Source organism: Indicator indicator, chromosome 28 (genome assembly GCF_027791375.1).
Source record: "Indicator indicator isolate 239-I01 chromosome 28, UM_Iind_1.1, whole genome shotgun sequence".
Classification (NCBI taxonomy): domain Eukaryota; kingdom Metazoa; phylum Chordata; class Aves; order Piciformes; family Indicatoridae; genus Indicator; species Indicator indicator.
Genome location: NC_072037.1, coordinates 920,427 through 935,826, shown reverse-complemented (window position 1 = coordinate 935,826; position 15,400 = coordinate 920,427). Strand labels below are relative to the sequence as shown.

General features: G+C 58.3%; 1 protein-coding gene across 1 annotated transcript; it reads left to right on the top strand.

The window, feature by feature from the left end:
• The first annotated feature begins 7,896 nt into the window (after positions 1 to 7,896).
• Positions 7,897 to 14,797, top strand: LOC128976240 (ectonucleoside triphosphate diphosphohydrolase 8-like). Its single transcript, XM_054393407.1, has 9 exons — positions 7,897 to 8,019; positions 8,888 to 9,005; positions 9,533 to 9,683; positions 10,736 to 10,895; positions 11,722 to 11,955; positions 12,933 to 13,205; positions 13,649 to 13,759; positions 14,328 to 14,465; positions 14,615 to 14,797. The coding sequence occupies exons 1-9, from the start codon at positions 7,897 to 7,899 to the stop codon at positions 14,795 to 14,797; spliced, it is 1,491 nt and encodes a 496-aa protein (XP_054249382.1).
• Positions 14,798 to 15,400: the final 603 nt, after the last annotated feature.

Sequence of the window (15,400 nt, the reverse complement as noted above, 5' to 3'; positions counted from 1 at the left end):
GCCCATGCCTGGGGCTCTTGTGAACCAGATCCAAGTCACCCCAACCTTGTCTCCTGCCTCAGTGCTCCCACCCCCAGGTGACACAGCTGGTAAGCAAGCACCTAACAGCCTGAACCCCCTGGAGCATCCCTCTGCCACATCTCTCCAGCCCAGCACACACTGAGACCCCCACCTCAGTGCTGGGCAGCACATCCTGCTGGTGCCTGTGCCCAGGCACACTGGGCTCAGCTGGCTCCCCTCTCACTCTCATTGATGCTTTTATTGCTAGCATTGATCCCAGGAGGAGGCAGGTGCTGTGCTAAGCCCCAGCCCAGCACCCTGGGAGATGGACCTGCCCTAGGAGCAGTGCCCACTGTGCTGTAGCTGTGCACAGGGAAGGGGAACAGACTGGAGTGCCCAAGGCTGGCACAAGGGCTGGGCTCCAGCCATGTCCCTGGCCCAGAGCACCCACAGCTAGAGGTAGCACCAAGATGGGCACAGTCAGGCCAGTCAGGGCATGTTTAAGAATGATACAGACTGCGAAGAATGTTGGGGAGGAGGAAAGGTCTGGTGTGCTCTTTGCCAGCTGGGAACAGCATCCCAAAGGCAGCTTTACACAGTCCCAACTCCACCAGTCTTGCTGGATGAGGCTGGGAGGGAGGGCTGGGGATGGACCCTGCTGGGACAAGTCACATCAAGACTGGAGTGCATCTGGAGGGGGAACAGGAGCCAGGAGTGAGTGGTGCAGCTCACCCAGAGACATGGGACCTGCACAGAGCACTGCCTGCCCCTCTGAGCAGAGCTGGGGTGGCCTCATGGTGCAGGAACTGGAAATGAGAGGCTCTCCTCTGAGCCTGAGTCAGGCTGTTTGCCTTGCAGAAGGCACAGGGAAGCAGTCAGCAGTGGAGGTGATCTCATCTCATGTCACAAACACCACCAGCCCCCTCTCATGACCACAGGCATCCCAGTGACCAGCAGCAATGGCTGGGCTCAAACCCTGGAGAGTCTGCAGCAGCTTGGAAGGTTCCTTCTGGGTCTCAGAGAGTCATTCTGAGGGTCACAGACAAAGCAATGCTTGTGGGAAGCAGATCAAACAGGGGTGTGTGTGTACTCTGGCCACACTGCTCCACAGCAGCTTTGTCCCCCTGCAGCCACAAGAATGAGGCATTTAGGTTGTTTTATCAGTTGGGAGCAAATAGCACATTTTGCTCTCAGCAGAGCACATCCCTGAAGGCAAACAGGGCTGGGGATCCTCAACACGAGGACAAGGGGCGGTGGGGACCAGCTGGAACCCAGGAGGCTCCACCTCAACAGGAGGAGAAACTTCTTTGGTGTGAGGCTGCTGGAGCCCTGGAGCAGGCTGCCCAGGGAGGTTGTGGAGTCTCCTTCTCTGGAGACTTTCAAGCCCCCCCTGGATGTGTTCCTGTGTGAGCTGCCCTGGGTGCCCCTGCTCTGGCAGGGGCTTGGACTGGATGGCCTGCAGAGGTCCTTCCCAACGTTCTGTGGTTCTGTGACACCAAAGACTAAGAGTGGGTGCTGCAGTGGGCCAGGCACAGCACAGCCCTTCCAGGTCCTGCACTGCTCCACCCTTGGGCACCATGCTGCCTCTGTTTTAGCAGACCCCTTTGTGGGGGTCATCTGAAGAACCTTCAGGGCTGCTCTGTGTGTGGCAGGAGCCAGGCTGCTGTCAGCTTGCCAGTGGCCAGCCAGGGCAGCATCACCTAGGAGATGGGAAGGGCAGGGATGAACATCCTCCCTCCTGGAGTGCTAGGGTGGAAGGAGAAGAGGAGGTGTCCTGCCCCTGCTTCAGGAGGAGGTAAACACTCAGGTAATTATCTAATGAGCTAATGAAGGGCCCTCTGTGGCACCCCATGAAGGGAGCAGGTGTGTGTGGAACAGGGGGTGCCATGTGCTGGGGACATGCTGCAGTTTGGGAAGAGGTTCTCCTGGTCCCATGGAGGCTCACAGGCTTTGCCTCCCCCCAGCCCCAGCTGTAGCTGCCTGAAGGTTTTGCAGGGAGAGCTTTGTCAACACAGTGCTGAGGCCACTGCCAGTGGCTTGGCCCAGGAGTATCTGGGGTAAAGCCCAGTGCTTGTCACCTCTGCTCCTTCCAGGTGGCACTGCCCCTGCCAGACAACCTTCAGCCCTGGCACATGGGCCCCAGGAAAGAAGGTGCTGGCAGAGACCAAACTGTGTGGTGTGGCTGAAAGACTGGGGGGAAGGGATCCATCCAGAGGGACCTGGACAGGCTGCAGAGCTGGGCACAAGACAACCTCAGGAGGTTCATCAAGACCAAGGGCAAGGTCCTGCAGCTGGGGCAGGGCAATCCCAAGCACCAATACAGGCTGGGCAGGGACTGGCTGGAGAGCAGCCCTGAGGAGAGGGACTTGGGGGTGCTGGGGGAGGAGAAGCTCAACAGGAGCCAGCAGTGAGCACTTGCAGCCCAGAGAGCCAAGCAGAGCCTGGGCTGCAGCAGGAGAAGTGTGGCCAGCAGGGCAGGGAGGGGATTCTCCCCCTCTGCTCCACTCTGCTGAGACCACACCTGGAGCTCTGTGTCCAGTTCTGGAGCCTCTGTTCCAGGAGGGATCTGGAGGTACAGGAAGGTGTCCAGAGAAGGGCCACGAGGAGGAGCAGAGGGCTGGAGCTGCTCTGCTATGAGGACAGCCTGGGAGAGTTGGGGTTGTGCAAGTCTGGAGAGGAGAAGGCTCCAAGGTGACCTTCTTGTGACCTTCCAGTATCTGAAGGGAGCTACAAGAAATCTGGGGAGAGACTTTTTAGGGTGCCAGGCAGTGATAGGAGGGGGGGGAATGGATCCAAGGTGGAGGAGGGGAGATTCAGATTGGATGTTAGGAAGAAGTTCTTCCCCATGAGGGTGGTGAGAGACTGGCACAGGTTGCCCAGGGAGGTGGTGGAAGCCTCATCCCTGGAGGTTTTGAAGGCCAGGCTGGATGTGTCTCTAAGCAACCATCAACCCTAACAATTCAATGAGTCTGTGTCCCTGGTTCCCCTCAGCCAGGGGAGCTTAGATTCCTGCAGCACTTGCTGGGTTTCAAGGAGGAATCACAGAAATGTTTGGGTTGGAAAAATCTCATCCAGCCCAGCCACCAACCCAGCACCACCATGGCCAATAAGCCATGGACCCCAGTGCCATGGCCACACCTCTCTGGAGCACCTCCAGGGATGGGGACTCCACCACCTCCCTGGGCAGCCTGTGCCAATCTCTGACCACTCTTACATCAGAGAAATTGTTGCTAATCTCCAGTCTAAAATTGGATCTAAGAGGAAAGCTACAGCAAACAGAAGAGCTCCCTTGCAGCCAGGGTGTCCTTGAGCCATCCACCCAGAGCTGCAGTGCCCGTGGCAGGCCTTTGGCACCCAGAGCAGCTCTCTGCTCGAGGGCAGTGCTGGTGGAACTGGTTCTCCTGCTTTTGCACCTGCTCATGCCCTCCCCAGAGGGAGGTGGAGGCTTAGGACCCCAGGAGGTAGATGAAGGGCTCCTGGCCTCACTCATGGCTGCAGAGTGTGGGAGGGGAGACATCTGCCCAGAACTGGTGCACCACCAACTGCTCTCATGGAGGACAAAGCACCACCAGGTCCATCTGCCTGTGGTCTGCTCAGAGGTGCCCACAGGGTGCTCTCACCAGCTTGGTGCCCGTCTCAGGAGCTGGGCTGAAGCTGGTCTGCTGTCCTTGCTAGGACAACGTTCATGGAAGTTGGGAGGCTGAGGTCTCCTTCAGCTCCACATCACCAGGGCTGCTCCAGGACCCTCTTGGAATGAACACAGCTCTCTGGGAGATCAGATCTCTGAGGTGAGGCCACAGACCAAAACTGGGACCACGAGGCCATGTGTCCCTGTGGCAGCACTCAGCCCACCTGTCCCAGTGCCTTCCTCCACTCACTGTGGCCATGAGGAGTCCACAGGTCTCAGGAGCCACAGTGGTGTCCCTGGAAGCACTGCAGAGCTTGCATTGACCACAGCTGCACTCAGCCTCCTACTGGGACAAGCTGCAGGCTGGTTGCAGACCAGGGGTACTCCCATCCAGCCCCTGCCATGCACCATGGCCAGCTGCTGCAGTGCCAGCTTAGTCCCACCAAGGTCTGTCCTTCATTGAACTCAAGTGGGCCAGGGCTGTTCCAAGCTGGGTTTGACCCAGACTGGTGGTAGTAGGTTTGCCCAAGGGCTGAGCCTGGCAAAGAGGCCCAGATTCCTGGGAATGGAGACAGAAACAGCGGCTCATATGGTCTGGCTGCCTGGGATGAGCAGAGGGAATCACCACAAGCTGAGAGAAACCACAGCTCCTGGGGGTTGCTCACCTGTCCTTTAGCCCAAGAAGCCATTAAGATATCATCACAGGAGCTGTCCTCTACTGCAGGTGGGTGAGGAGTCACAGAATCAGGGCATTGTTTGGCCTGGAGAAGCCCTCTAAGATCATCCAGTCCAACCATCAACCCAACACCACCATGGCCCCAAGTGCCATGGCCACACGTGTCAATACCTCCAGGGATGGGAACTCCACCACCTCCCTGGGCAACCTGTGCCAGTCTCTCACCACCCTCATGGGGAAGAACTTCTTCCTAACATCCAATCTGAATCTAACCACTTCTAGTTTTGCTCCATGCCCCCCCAGTCCTGTCACTGCCTGACACCCTCAAAAGTCCCTCCCCAGCTTTCTTGTAGCTCCCTTCAGATCCTGGAAGGCCACAAGAAGGTCTCCTCAGAGCCTTCTCCTCTCCAGACTGCACAACCCCAACTCTCTCAGGCTGTCTCCAGAGCAGAGCAGCTCCAGCCCTCTGCTCATCCTCATGGCCCTTCTCTGGACACCTTCCAGCACCTCCAGATCCTTCCTGGAACAGAGGCTCCAGAACTGGACCCAGAGCTCCAGGTGAGGTCTGAGCAGAGTGGAGCAGAGGGGGAGAATCCCCTCCCTGACCTGCTGGCCACACTTCTCCTGATTCAGCCCAGGCTCTGCTTGGCTCTCTGGGCTGCAAGTGCTCACTGCTGGCTCCTGCTGAGCTTCTCCTCCCCCAGCACCCCCAAGTCCCTCTCCTCAGGGCTGCTCTCCAGCCAGTCCCTGCCCAGCCTGCATTTGTGCTTGGGATTGCCCTGCCCCAGCTGCAGGACCTTGCCCTTGGTCTTGTTGAACCTCCTGAGGTTGTCTTGTGCCCAGCTCTGCAGCCTGTCCAGGTCCCTCTGGATGGATCCCTTCCCTCCAGTGCTGCTGCACCACACAGCTTGGTGTTGGCGGTGAACTTGCTGAGGGTGCCTCAGTGCCACTGCCCATGTTGCTGAGAAGTTGTTAACCAGCCTGGTCCCAGCACCAGCAGATGAGCAGAGGAGGCTCTGGGCTGAGCCCTGGCTGGCTGGCAGCAGGGGAGGGCACAAGCACCCAGCTCAGTGCATGGTGCAGGCAGGTGTGACCTGGGACAGGGAGCACCCAGGGGCTGCTGCCACCCCGAGTGGCACCTGCAGTGCAGATGGCTGGAGCTTGGAAAGCAGCATCCCTGCAGCCACACGTGAGGAGGCTTCCCCAGAGCTTCACTTCCTGTGTCGCTGACTCAGCTGAGATAAGGCAGCTGGGAACCCAATCTGTCCATCGAGGTCACCCTCCTGGCAGCCCTGATCAGCCTCTTATCAGGGAGATGAATCAGGAGGGAGCAGCTTCACTCTATTGCCCCATGTCCATCAGCCCTCCCCCAGTCCCAGGGCAGGCTGCCAAGGTCTGTGCCTGGGCTGTGATGCCCAACCTGTGCCACTGAGCCTCCAACATATGCTGGGAGCACTGGGAGGCTGTGGTGGCACTGGGGGCTGTGAGGACCTGAGTCCTCCTCACTGCCCTGGCTCTCTTCAGGGTCCCCATGTCTGCAGGGATCTCCAGCCCAGGAGCAGCTCAAAGCTGGGTCAGACACAGGGAAGAGGTAACCACAGTCTCAGCTGGACCATGGCCCCCTTGGGCCCTGGCAGAGCTCAACGAGAGCCATCCTCCTCCTCAGCCTGATTCTCCTCATAAAGGCACCTCCCCCTGTGTGTGAGAGCAGGGCACTGGAACCTCTCACCCTCAGCTCTCACAGACCTTGGAGAGACTGGGGATGAAAATATTCAGCCTGGTGAGGAGAAAGAGCAGAGATATGTGAGTGTGCTGTGGTTCAGCTGGCAGGCAGCTCAGCACCACACAGCCCTGCACAACTCCCCACCACGGTGAGAGGGGCAGAGAACTGGAAAAAAAGAACAAAAATTTGTGGGTTGAGATAAGAACAGTTTGACAGGACAGAAAAGGAAGGAGAAAGAGGGCTGGAGAACCTCCCCTGTGGGGACAGGCTGGGAGAGTTGGGGCTGTTCAGTCTGCAGAAGAGAAGGCTCCAGGGAGACCTTCCAGATGCCTTCCAGTACCTGAAGGGGCTCCAGGAGAGCTGGGGAGGGACTTTGGACAAGGGCTGGGAGTGCCAGAATGAGGGACAATGGCTTTGAGCTGGGAGAGAGGAGATGGAGACTGGAGATGAGGAAGAAATTGTTGAGAGTGAGGCTGGGGAGACACTGGCACAGGTTGCCCAGGGAGGCTGTGGCTGTCCCCTCCCTGGAGGTGTTGAAGGCCAGGCTGGATGAGGCCTTGAGCAACCTGTGCTGGTGGGAGGTGTCCCTGCCCATGGCAGGGGGTTGGAACTGGGTGATCTTGAAGGTCCCTTCCAGCCCAAACTATTCAATGAATCTGTGAAAATAACAGTAAATAAAAATGATGAGGAAGGAACCAGAGGATGCAAACCAAGTGGTGCCCAATGCCACTGCTCACCACCTGCTCACCACCTGCTGACCAGTGCCCAGACAGCTCCCCAGCAGCAGCCCACAGCCAGCTTCCCCTCAGTGCCTGTACTGGGCATGGTGCCCTATGGTTGGAACATCCCTTTGCCTGCTTTGGGTCAGCTGTCCTGGCCATGCCCCCTCCTGGCTTCTTGTGTCCCCCCAGCCTGCTGGCTGCTGGGCTGGGCTGAGAAGCTGGAAAGTCCTGAGTGTCAGACAAGCAGTGCCTAGCACCAGCTGGAACATCAGCACCTTATCACCCTGCCCTTACTCCACCAGCTGCTAGGACAAAGTTATTTGTGTCCTAGCTGAGCCCAGGAGGGTGTAAAAGCAGGAAGAAGCAGGGGACAAGGGTTAGAAGCAGCTCATTGCTGCAGGGCTCCTGTGAGTGACTGCATTCAAAGGAGGAGGAGGAACTAATTGCCTGAAGATAAGGTGTGGAGAAGACACCAAACTGAGCCATAAATACAGAGGTGAGACAAACAGAGAGCTGGTATTGAAGGCTTTGCCTGAGGCTAATGAGGTCTGAGAGAAAGTAAGGGGGAAAGGATTTTCAAGCAGTGCCTACTTCCAGAGGGCATAGAGGGCAAGTCTGAGCTGGATTTGCTGCGGGCAGCAGAGGATCCCAGAGCCACAGCAAGGACTGGCAAGGAGCTGGGAGCAGGTCTGGGAGTGCAGGTGAGCTGCCCTTGCTCCGGTCCTGGAAATCAACCCACCTGCCCCTCCCCCAGTGCCTCTCCCTGGGGGGCTGCAGTTTCCCTGCTGTCCTCTCTTCTGTGCAGTGTTTCCTTCGCTCCTCCTCCACCTGATCCTTCCCAGCAGTGCTGAGCTGAACCCAAGTGGGTGGTGGGGCCTGGAGGGCTGTCATGGGTCTGAGCAGAGCCCTTCACAGCTGTGCCAGGATGCTCAGGCAGCCCAACCCCTCTTCCCTCCAGCCTCCCCTGTCTTAGCCTGATGTTACTTTTCCCAGGGAAGGATCCACTTGTCCACCAGGATTTCTGAGGTCCATAGCTTGAGAAAGTGCCAGCCTGGGGACATCTCCCAGAGCAGCTCTCACTGGTTCCCAGCTGGTGGTGTCCAACCACCTTTCTCCTGTGCTTGTGTTTGCAGGAGCCTTCACCACAATGTTTGGTGACAAGAAGCACTTCAGCAGGGCCATTGCTGGGGCACTGGTGGCACTCTCCATCATTGCCCTTGTTCTCAACCTGGTGAGGGTTGAAGATGTCACCCTGCCACCTACAGTCAAGGTGAGCCCAAAAGAAGGCCTGCAGAGCCTAATGACCTCGGGCAGGTGCTCAGGGCAGCAGCTGCCCCTTGGGCTCAGGAGCTGAAGGGGGTAGCTGGGTGGTACCTGGGTGGGTGTTTTCTATCCATCTCAAGATGCAGGCAGAAGAAACACAGTCTGGACACCTCCATGGCAGGGCTGGGGAAGCCTCCTCTGAAACCAGCCACCATGCTCTGTGCTTGCTGTGTTTTGAGGAGATTGCCTGGGGGCACAGCCCTGTCCCACTCCCTCTGCCCTGCCAGGGCACCACACCACAGGGTGATAGATCTCCATGTGGCCTTTGTTCCTGCCAGCTCCCACCAGCCCATCCTAACCCTCTCACAGCACAGCATGAGTAGCATGGCTCCTCCCCATCCCTCTCCTGCAGCTTGGCATCTCACCCTGGCTGCTGAAGAGGGCTGGCAGGGTGCCAGGGTGAGATGGAGAGGCACACAGCTGAGCCCTCCTGCCAGTCCCTGCCCAGGCTGGGTGCAGCCATGGGGGGTGTGAGAGCTGCTGTCCCCAAGGTGGGGCCAGTGTAGACACAAAAGGGGTGTGACCAAGAATGAAAATAAAGCAGCATGAGGAAATGGGCAATAAAATGTCTGTGAGCTGGCACTGCCCCACTGACCTCAGCAGAGGGAATGCAAAGCTCCTTCAGCTGCCATGAGAAATGCCCATGCTAGGGCATCAGTGCCACCACTCAGCTCTGCCACAGTGCAGGTAACTGCACCTTGGACAGATGGTTTTGGAGGCATGCTCTGGCCTCACCACCCTGGCACAGCCATGGTGGGACCAGGGGCAGGCTGCTGCTTGTGCCACCAGTGTGATGCTGTGGTTTTGCCTTCCAGTATGGGATGGTGTTTGATGCAGGCTCGTCCCACACCTCTCTGTTTGTCTATGAGTGGGATTCAGACAAGGAGAACAGCACTGGTGTGGTCAGCCAGACCTTGGCCTGTGATGTCCAGGGTCAGTACCCCCTGCCAGGGGCTCTTTAATGTGGTGGGTGGGAGGACCTTCCTCTTACTGGCCTGGCCACGCTGGGCAGCTCTGCCCCTTGGGCTGTCACTGCTGGCAGGGTGGGGAGCCCCAGCTGCAGGCAGGGAGGTCCCTGCCTGCCCACTGGCTTTGCTCATGGTTGGAGGACCCTCAGTGTCATGTAGTGTCCACGGGTTTGGTGGGACTGAAGGACCTTGATGTTACTCTGGATTTTCATTCCTCCACTTTGGACTGCCCCTAACTGCCCCAGCTGCTGTCCTGCCTGTGGAAGGTGCCCCCTACAGAGCTGGGGACACTGCTGAAAGCACAGGAGAGAGGGGGAAGCCATAGGAGAGGAACCTAAGTGTGGGTCAGTCAGATCTCAGGGGACCAGGGGAACCTGGAGGTGCACCCTGTGTAGCTAAGAGGTGGCAGACTTCACTGCCCTGTGCCCTCTTGCTTCCATACCCCTGCCCCTGCTGTTGCTGTTGGCCTGTCCCAGCCTGACTCTCTTGCAGGGCAGGGCATCTCGAGCTACGCCAGCGACCCCCCAAAAGCAGGAGATTCCCTGAGGGAGTGCCTGGAGCACGGCCTGGAGGCTGTTCCTTCTGCAGAGCAGAGGAATGTCCCTGCCTACCTGGGAGCAACAGCAGGCATGAGGCTGCTGAGGTATGGCTGTGGGGCACAGGGTCACAGAGCAGTGACTGAGCTGCAGAGAGCCTCTGCCAGGACACAGGGTCCTGCCAGGCCAAGGGATCCCAGCTCTCAGGCTGCTGTGACCAAGTGACTGAGCCCTGGGGAGAAGGCAGCCCCCTGGGGACACATGGGTGACTGAGCTGTCCTGAACCATTGGCCCTGGCACAGAGGAGCTGCTCAGAGCTGTCTGTTGGCATGCAGGACCCCCACCCCATGCTGCTGCATGCCCAGTTCCAAGCAAAAAGTGCTTCTCTGAGCTGTTTGCTCTTCACTATTCCTTCAGCACAAGGGATTTGAGATGCCACCAGGGGGTCTGTCTTCAGCCCAGGTGGATGGGTGCTGGTGGGGGAGCAGGGCAGAGGTAGGAGGCAAAAAGGTGCTGCAGGACCTGCCCTTACCTTTCACCTGCCCATGCTAGCTCTCTCTCAATGTCAGCCTTGCTTTCATGGTTCTTGGTTTTATGGTTGTAGATACCTAACAATTCCTGTGCCCTGCTGGTCAGATCCCTTCCCTGGGAAGATGCCAGGTCATAGCCTGGGAGTTACCTGCTTCAGCGAGTGAGCACATGCCTGCAGCCCCTTCCCCACTCAGTGGTCTGAAACAGGCTGGCCCCTTCCCAAAGGACTCTCCCAAGCTCAGCAAACAGCCCTGGCTTGGGTGCAGTCCATGGGTGATGCTCAAACCTGGATTTGCAGCACAATCCCCTCTGGCCTCCAGCACTACAAAAATGGGAAAGGTTGTCCTGGCAGAGCTGTGTGCACCTGGGATGAGGCTGCACTGGAAGGAAGGGACTGCTCTTGCTCCTAGATTTGTGGAGCGAAGGCTGGACAGCTGGGATTTGTGCTGCACCAGCAGCTCTGGGGGGTTGTGGAGCAGGAAGCAACCATTCCACATGAACTGGTTGTTACAAACACTGCAATAGGTGGGGCAAAAAAAAAAAAACCAAAACCCAGACTGTTTCCCTGTGACTCCTCTGAAGTGCTGGTGTAGCTGGAGATGTGTCCTGACCTCTGAGTCCTCCCTAGGGAACAGAACAGCTCAGCAGCTGCTCAGGTCCTGGCTGAAGTCACCAAAACCATGCAGGAGTACCCAGTGGCTTTCAAAGGGGCTCAGATCCTTACAGGAGAGGAGGAGGCAGCTTATGGCTGGATCACCACCAACTACCTGCTGGACTCCTTCACCAAGGTAGAGGCAGGGTGAAGCACTCCTTGCTTAAGACAGCTTCTCTGATCTTCTTTCAGCTTGCTTAGTGCAGAAAGCAAGCTCAGGGTTCATCTTCTGGGACCAGGGGAAGCAGCCAATTCTCCCCTGGCTTCCTACAGTGAAAGAGGAAGAGAAATCAGGAGTGGGAGGGTCTCTGCTAAGAGCTAAGGGCACATCTCTGCACCGTGTGGTCTCCTGGGACAGCAGGGTTGGCTGTGCAGCCCTGTCTGCTCCTGCTGAGCTTTGTCTCTCTGCCCTGGGTCTCTCCATGTCCATGTGCCCTCTGCCCCTTTGTCTATCCATGTCCATGTGGCACTGGGAGACTCCAGCTCGGGCTCAGTGTGCCAGTCTGAAGGAAGCTTGAACCAAACCTCTTTCCTGCCACCTTCTACCCCACGTGAGAGCTGTGCTGGCACCATCAGGCTCCTGAGCAGGCTGCTGGAGGATCTCTGTCCTTCCCCTCACCCCCCTGCAGCCCACTCTTTAGGAAGAGCAGCCCCTCCGAGCCAGGTCCCCAGCAGCACTTTCTTCTGGGCACCAGAGACTCAGGGCCACGTGAGCCCAGAGTACATTGGCACATCTTGCCCAGCAGGCAGCTCAGTCTGTGTTGTCTCTGGCTCTGACAAAGGGCAGGGCTGGTTGGGCAGCAGGGAAAGGCAGCAGGGCCTGGCATGTGGAAGTGACAACCAAGCACCTGTTGGGGTTAGCAGCAGAACCCCCCTGGGCTGCTATGGGCTGAGGACTTTGCTCAGGGCAAGCCAGCCCAGCCTGGCACTACTCCTCTTCCTCTCCTCTCTCTCCTGGGCAGTACTCCCCCAGGGCACACACCTGGCTTCGTCCAGAGGCAGCCAACATCCTGGGGGCACTGGATCTTGGAGGAGCATCCACTCAGATCAGCTTCATGCCCGAAGGTCCAGGGGTGAACTGGAATGAATCCTCCACATTCACACTGTATGGCTTCAGCTACAGCATCTACACCCACAGCTACCTCTGCTATGGGCAGAATGAGATGCTGAGGAGATTGGCAAAGGAGCTGATTGCGGTGAGAGGGCAGCTGGGGGGTAACTGACTCTGGTCTCAAGATGCCAACCAAGGGCTGCTTAATGCATCAGTAAGAGGCACCAGCAGGGACTGAGAGCAGGTACAGAGCCCTTGGAGCATGGTAGGCAGGTGTGGAGAGAAGCTTGGGAGCAGCAGAAGGGGCAGCTCAGGAGAGATCTGGCTCTGCACAGCTGCCTCACACAGGGTACAGAAAAGGCAGGGCCAGGCTCTTCTCAGGGGTGCAAAGTGCCAGGACAAGAGGCAGTGGGCACAGGCTGGCATGCACAAGCTGCCAGATTCAGGGGAAAAGATTTTCCCAATAGGAATGGTCAGATATTGGAATAGGACCCAGGAGGATGTGGAGTTGCCATCCTTGGGGATATTCAGAACACAATGGGACAAAACTTTGAGCAACTTGATCCAGCTGGTAGTGCTTCAAGGAGGGGGTTGGCACAGGACCCCTATAGCACCCCCTGAACCTCAACTGCTGTGTGGCTGCACAGACCTGAGCAAAGCAACCCAGAGATCTTTCTCAGGCCCTTTTTGGAAGGTCAGAGGGGAAAAGGGAGCTGCACTTGGCAGGAGATGCAGCCACGGTGAGCCAGAAGGGATTGCTGGTACTGCACAACTAGGAGGGTTCCAGGTGGTGTCCCTGGCTGGGGCTGGAGCTAAAGAGAGAGCTGGAGCTGGGGTGGAGAGGGCTTTGCACACCTCAAATCATGATGCTGTGAGACAGGGGAGAGACAGGCTGCGGCCCTGGCACTGGGCTGCTGTGGGAGAAGGAATGAGACAAAAGCAGAGAGGGCTCAGGCTGGGGCTGCAGGTGGCCAACAGGACCAGGATTAAGCAGCAGCAGGTTTTTCCTTGCTGAAGAATTGGGAGGTGCCTGCAGCAGTGGCTCTGCAGGGAGTGCTGGGGGCACCCTGCCCGCTGAGAGAGTCTGGGGGAGGCTGCAGGCTGACATTTTGCTGTCCCCAGGAGTCACCCTCCAGCACACGAGTCGCTCACCCCTGCTACCCCAAAGGCTACACTGAAACCATCTCGCTGTCTTCCTTCCGCACCAGCCCCTGCACGGAGCGCAGCGACCCGCGCCTGGCCCTGCCTGACAGCAATGTGACCCTGGAGGGCAGGGGCGACGCCAGCGGCTGCCTGGCTGCCGTCAAGAAGCTCTTCAACTTCTCGGCGTGCGGCCAGCGCCAGGACTGCACCTTCGATGGTGTCTACCAGCCCCCGGTCCGGGGCCAGTTCATCGTAAGGCAAATCCTGTGCCCCCCCATCCTCTCCCACCTCTGCAGTGCAGCATGGCTCCGGCTGCTGCGGTGTCCCCCACGTGCCGTGGTGTCCCCCACGTGCCGTGGTGTCCCCCACGTGCCGTGGTGTCCCCCAAGTGCTGTGGTGTCCCCGGCTGCTGTGATGTCTCCAAGTGCTGTGGTGTCCCTGCTGCCATGGTGTCCTCAAGTGCTGTGGTGTCCCCAGGTGCTGTGGTGTCTCCAGCTGTTATGAGTGTCCCCAGGTGCTGTGATGTCCCCAGGTGTTATGAGTGTCCCCAGGTGTTATGAGTGTCCCCAGGTGCTGTGGTGTCCCCAGATGCTGTGGTGTCCCCAGGTGTTATAAGTGTCCCTGGGCGCTGTGGTGTCCCCAGGTGCTGTGTTCCCTGCTGGAGCTCAACAGCATTTCTGTCTCTTGCCTTCCAGGCCTTCTCTGCCTTTTACTACAACTTCAAGTTTCTCAACCTGACCAAGGGGCAGTCACTGGCCACTGTCAGGGACATCATCCAGCACTTCTGCACGAGGAGCTGGGAAGATGTACGTCCCAGTGGGAAGCTGCATGGGAGCTGCACAAGCAAAGGGGTCCTGGGGTAGGGAAAGGGAAGCAAGAGCCAGGACCACCCTGCACCCACCTGTGGGGGCCCTTCCTGTTCATGGGGCAGCCAGGGTGGGTAAAGGCAGCAAAGTCTCCCCTCCAGCACTGGAGCTGGAGGTGGAGCTGGAGGTGGGTCTGTAGCACTGCAGGATGGTGAGAGGAGAGTCAGCTGCTGGCACCACTCTGGGTCAGATGGGGATGGATAAGGCCAAGAGATGTGCTGGGACCACCATGGTGCACAGAGCAAGAGCTCCTTGCACAAGAGGGCTGGACTGGGAGAATCTGAGGCTCCAATGTGTCTCTCCTCTTCCACCTGGAGTGTAAAACCTCCTCAGAGGACCTGCCCTGTGTGGACAGGTTCACAGTACCTGCCTGGTCCAGAACGCTTCCTCTGGCTGCTGGTGAATGCAGAGCCATTGGCCCTTGTGGAGTAGTCCTCAGGGCATTATCCCTGCATGGAAACTGCTTGCAAATAACTTCCCTTCCTCCCCAAACATGTCACCATCCCAGCTTTCTGCCAGCTACCCTCGAGAGAACCCTGCACGGCTGCCCAAGTACTGTGCCAATGCCAACTACATCCTCACCCTGCTCCTGGATGCCTACAAGTTCAATGAGACCAGCTGGAACAACATCTTCTTCCAGATGAAGGTAGGCAGCACACCCAGGCTGCAGGCAGCTGCAGGGGAGGAGAGCCAGCCACAGGCTGCTGTGAAAGCCCTCCATGCCCCGTGCCCCACCTGGGCCGTGCCAGAGTGGAGGCCCAGCGCTAACCCACTGTCCCCTCTCTCCCTGGGCAGGCAGGGAGTGCTGACTTTGGCTGGACGCTGGGCTACATGCTGAACCTCACCAACATGATCCCAGCAGAGGCCCCAGCATGGGTGAAGGGGCAGGTTCCTTCCCTGTGGGCTGCAGCTGTGACCTTCATCGTCCTCACCCTCACCCTGGGGCTTGCTGCCCTGCTCCTGTCCTTCTGGCTGTAGGAGCCTGGCTGCCTTTGGGAGCTCAGCAGCAGCACGTTGAGACTTGGAGGGCTGCCTGCACCCCGGGGCCCTGCACTCCTGCTGCAGGACTGGCAGCCTGAGGCCATGGGAACCTCTACAGTGCTGAAGAATGGAGGTCTGGCCTCCCATGGGACTGCCCCTCACATGCAGGCAGGCACCATGTGAGGTTTCCAGAGGAGATTCACTCTCATGGAGATCTGCTGGGATCAGCCTACACACCACAGGAACTCCAGCCATGCCTGTCTGCCCCCTTACACCACAATGCCAGTTACAGACATGACCTCCATCCCACCAGCTGGCACATGAGGCTGTGGAGAGGCAGCCTGGCCATGGAGGAGCTCCCTGAGTGCCAGACTGTAAGTGCCTGTGGGGACGGGGTGCTTCCTGTGGTGCTGGGTCTGACCACAGCTACTAATGGCCAGGCAGGTCCCTGCCAGGTGTGCCAGGGTGAGGGCATGTGGTACCCCAGCTGGGTCTCCTGAGGATATATCGTTTGGGCTATCTAATGGTCTTGGAGACAGAAAGCAAACTGAGCGTCCAAAGTCAGACCCATGGTCCCTGCCTGCCCTGAGGGCCCAGCTC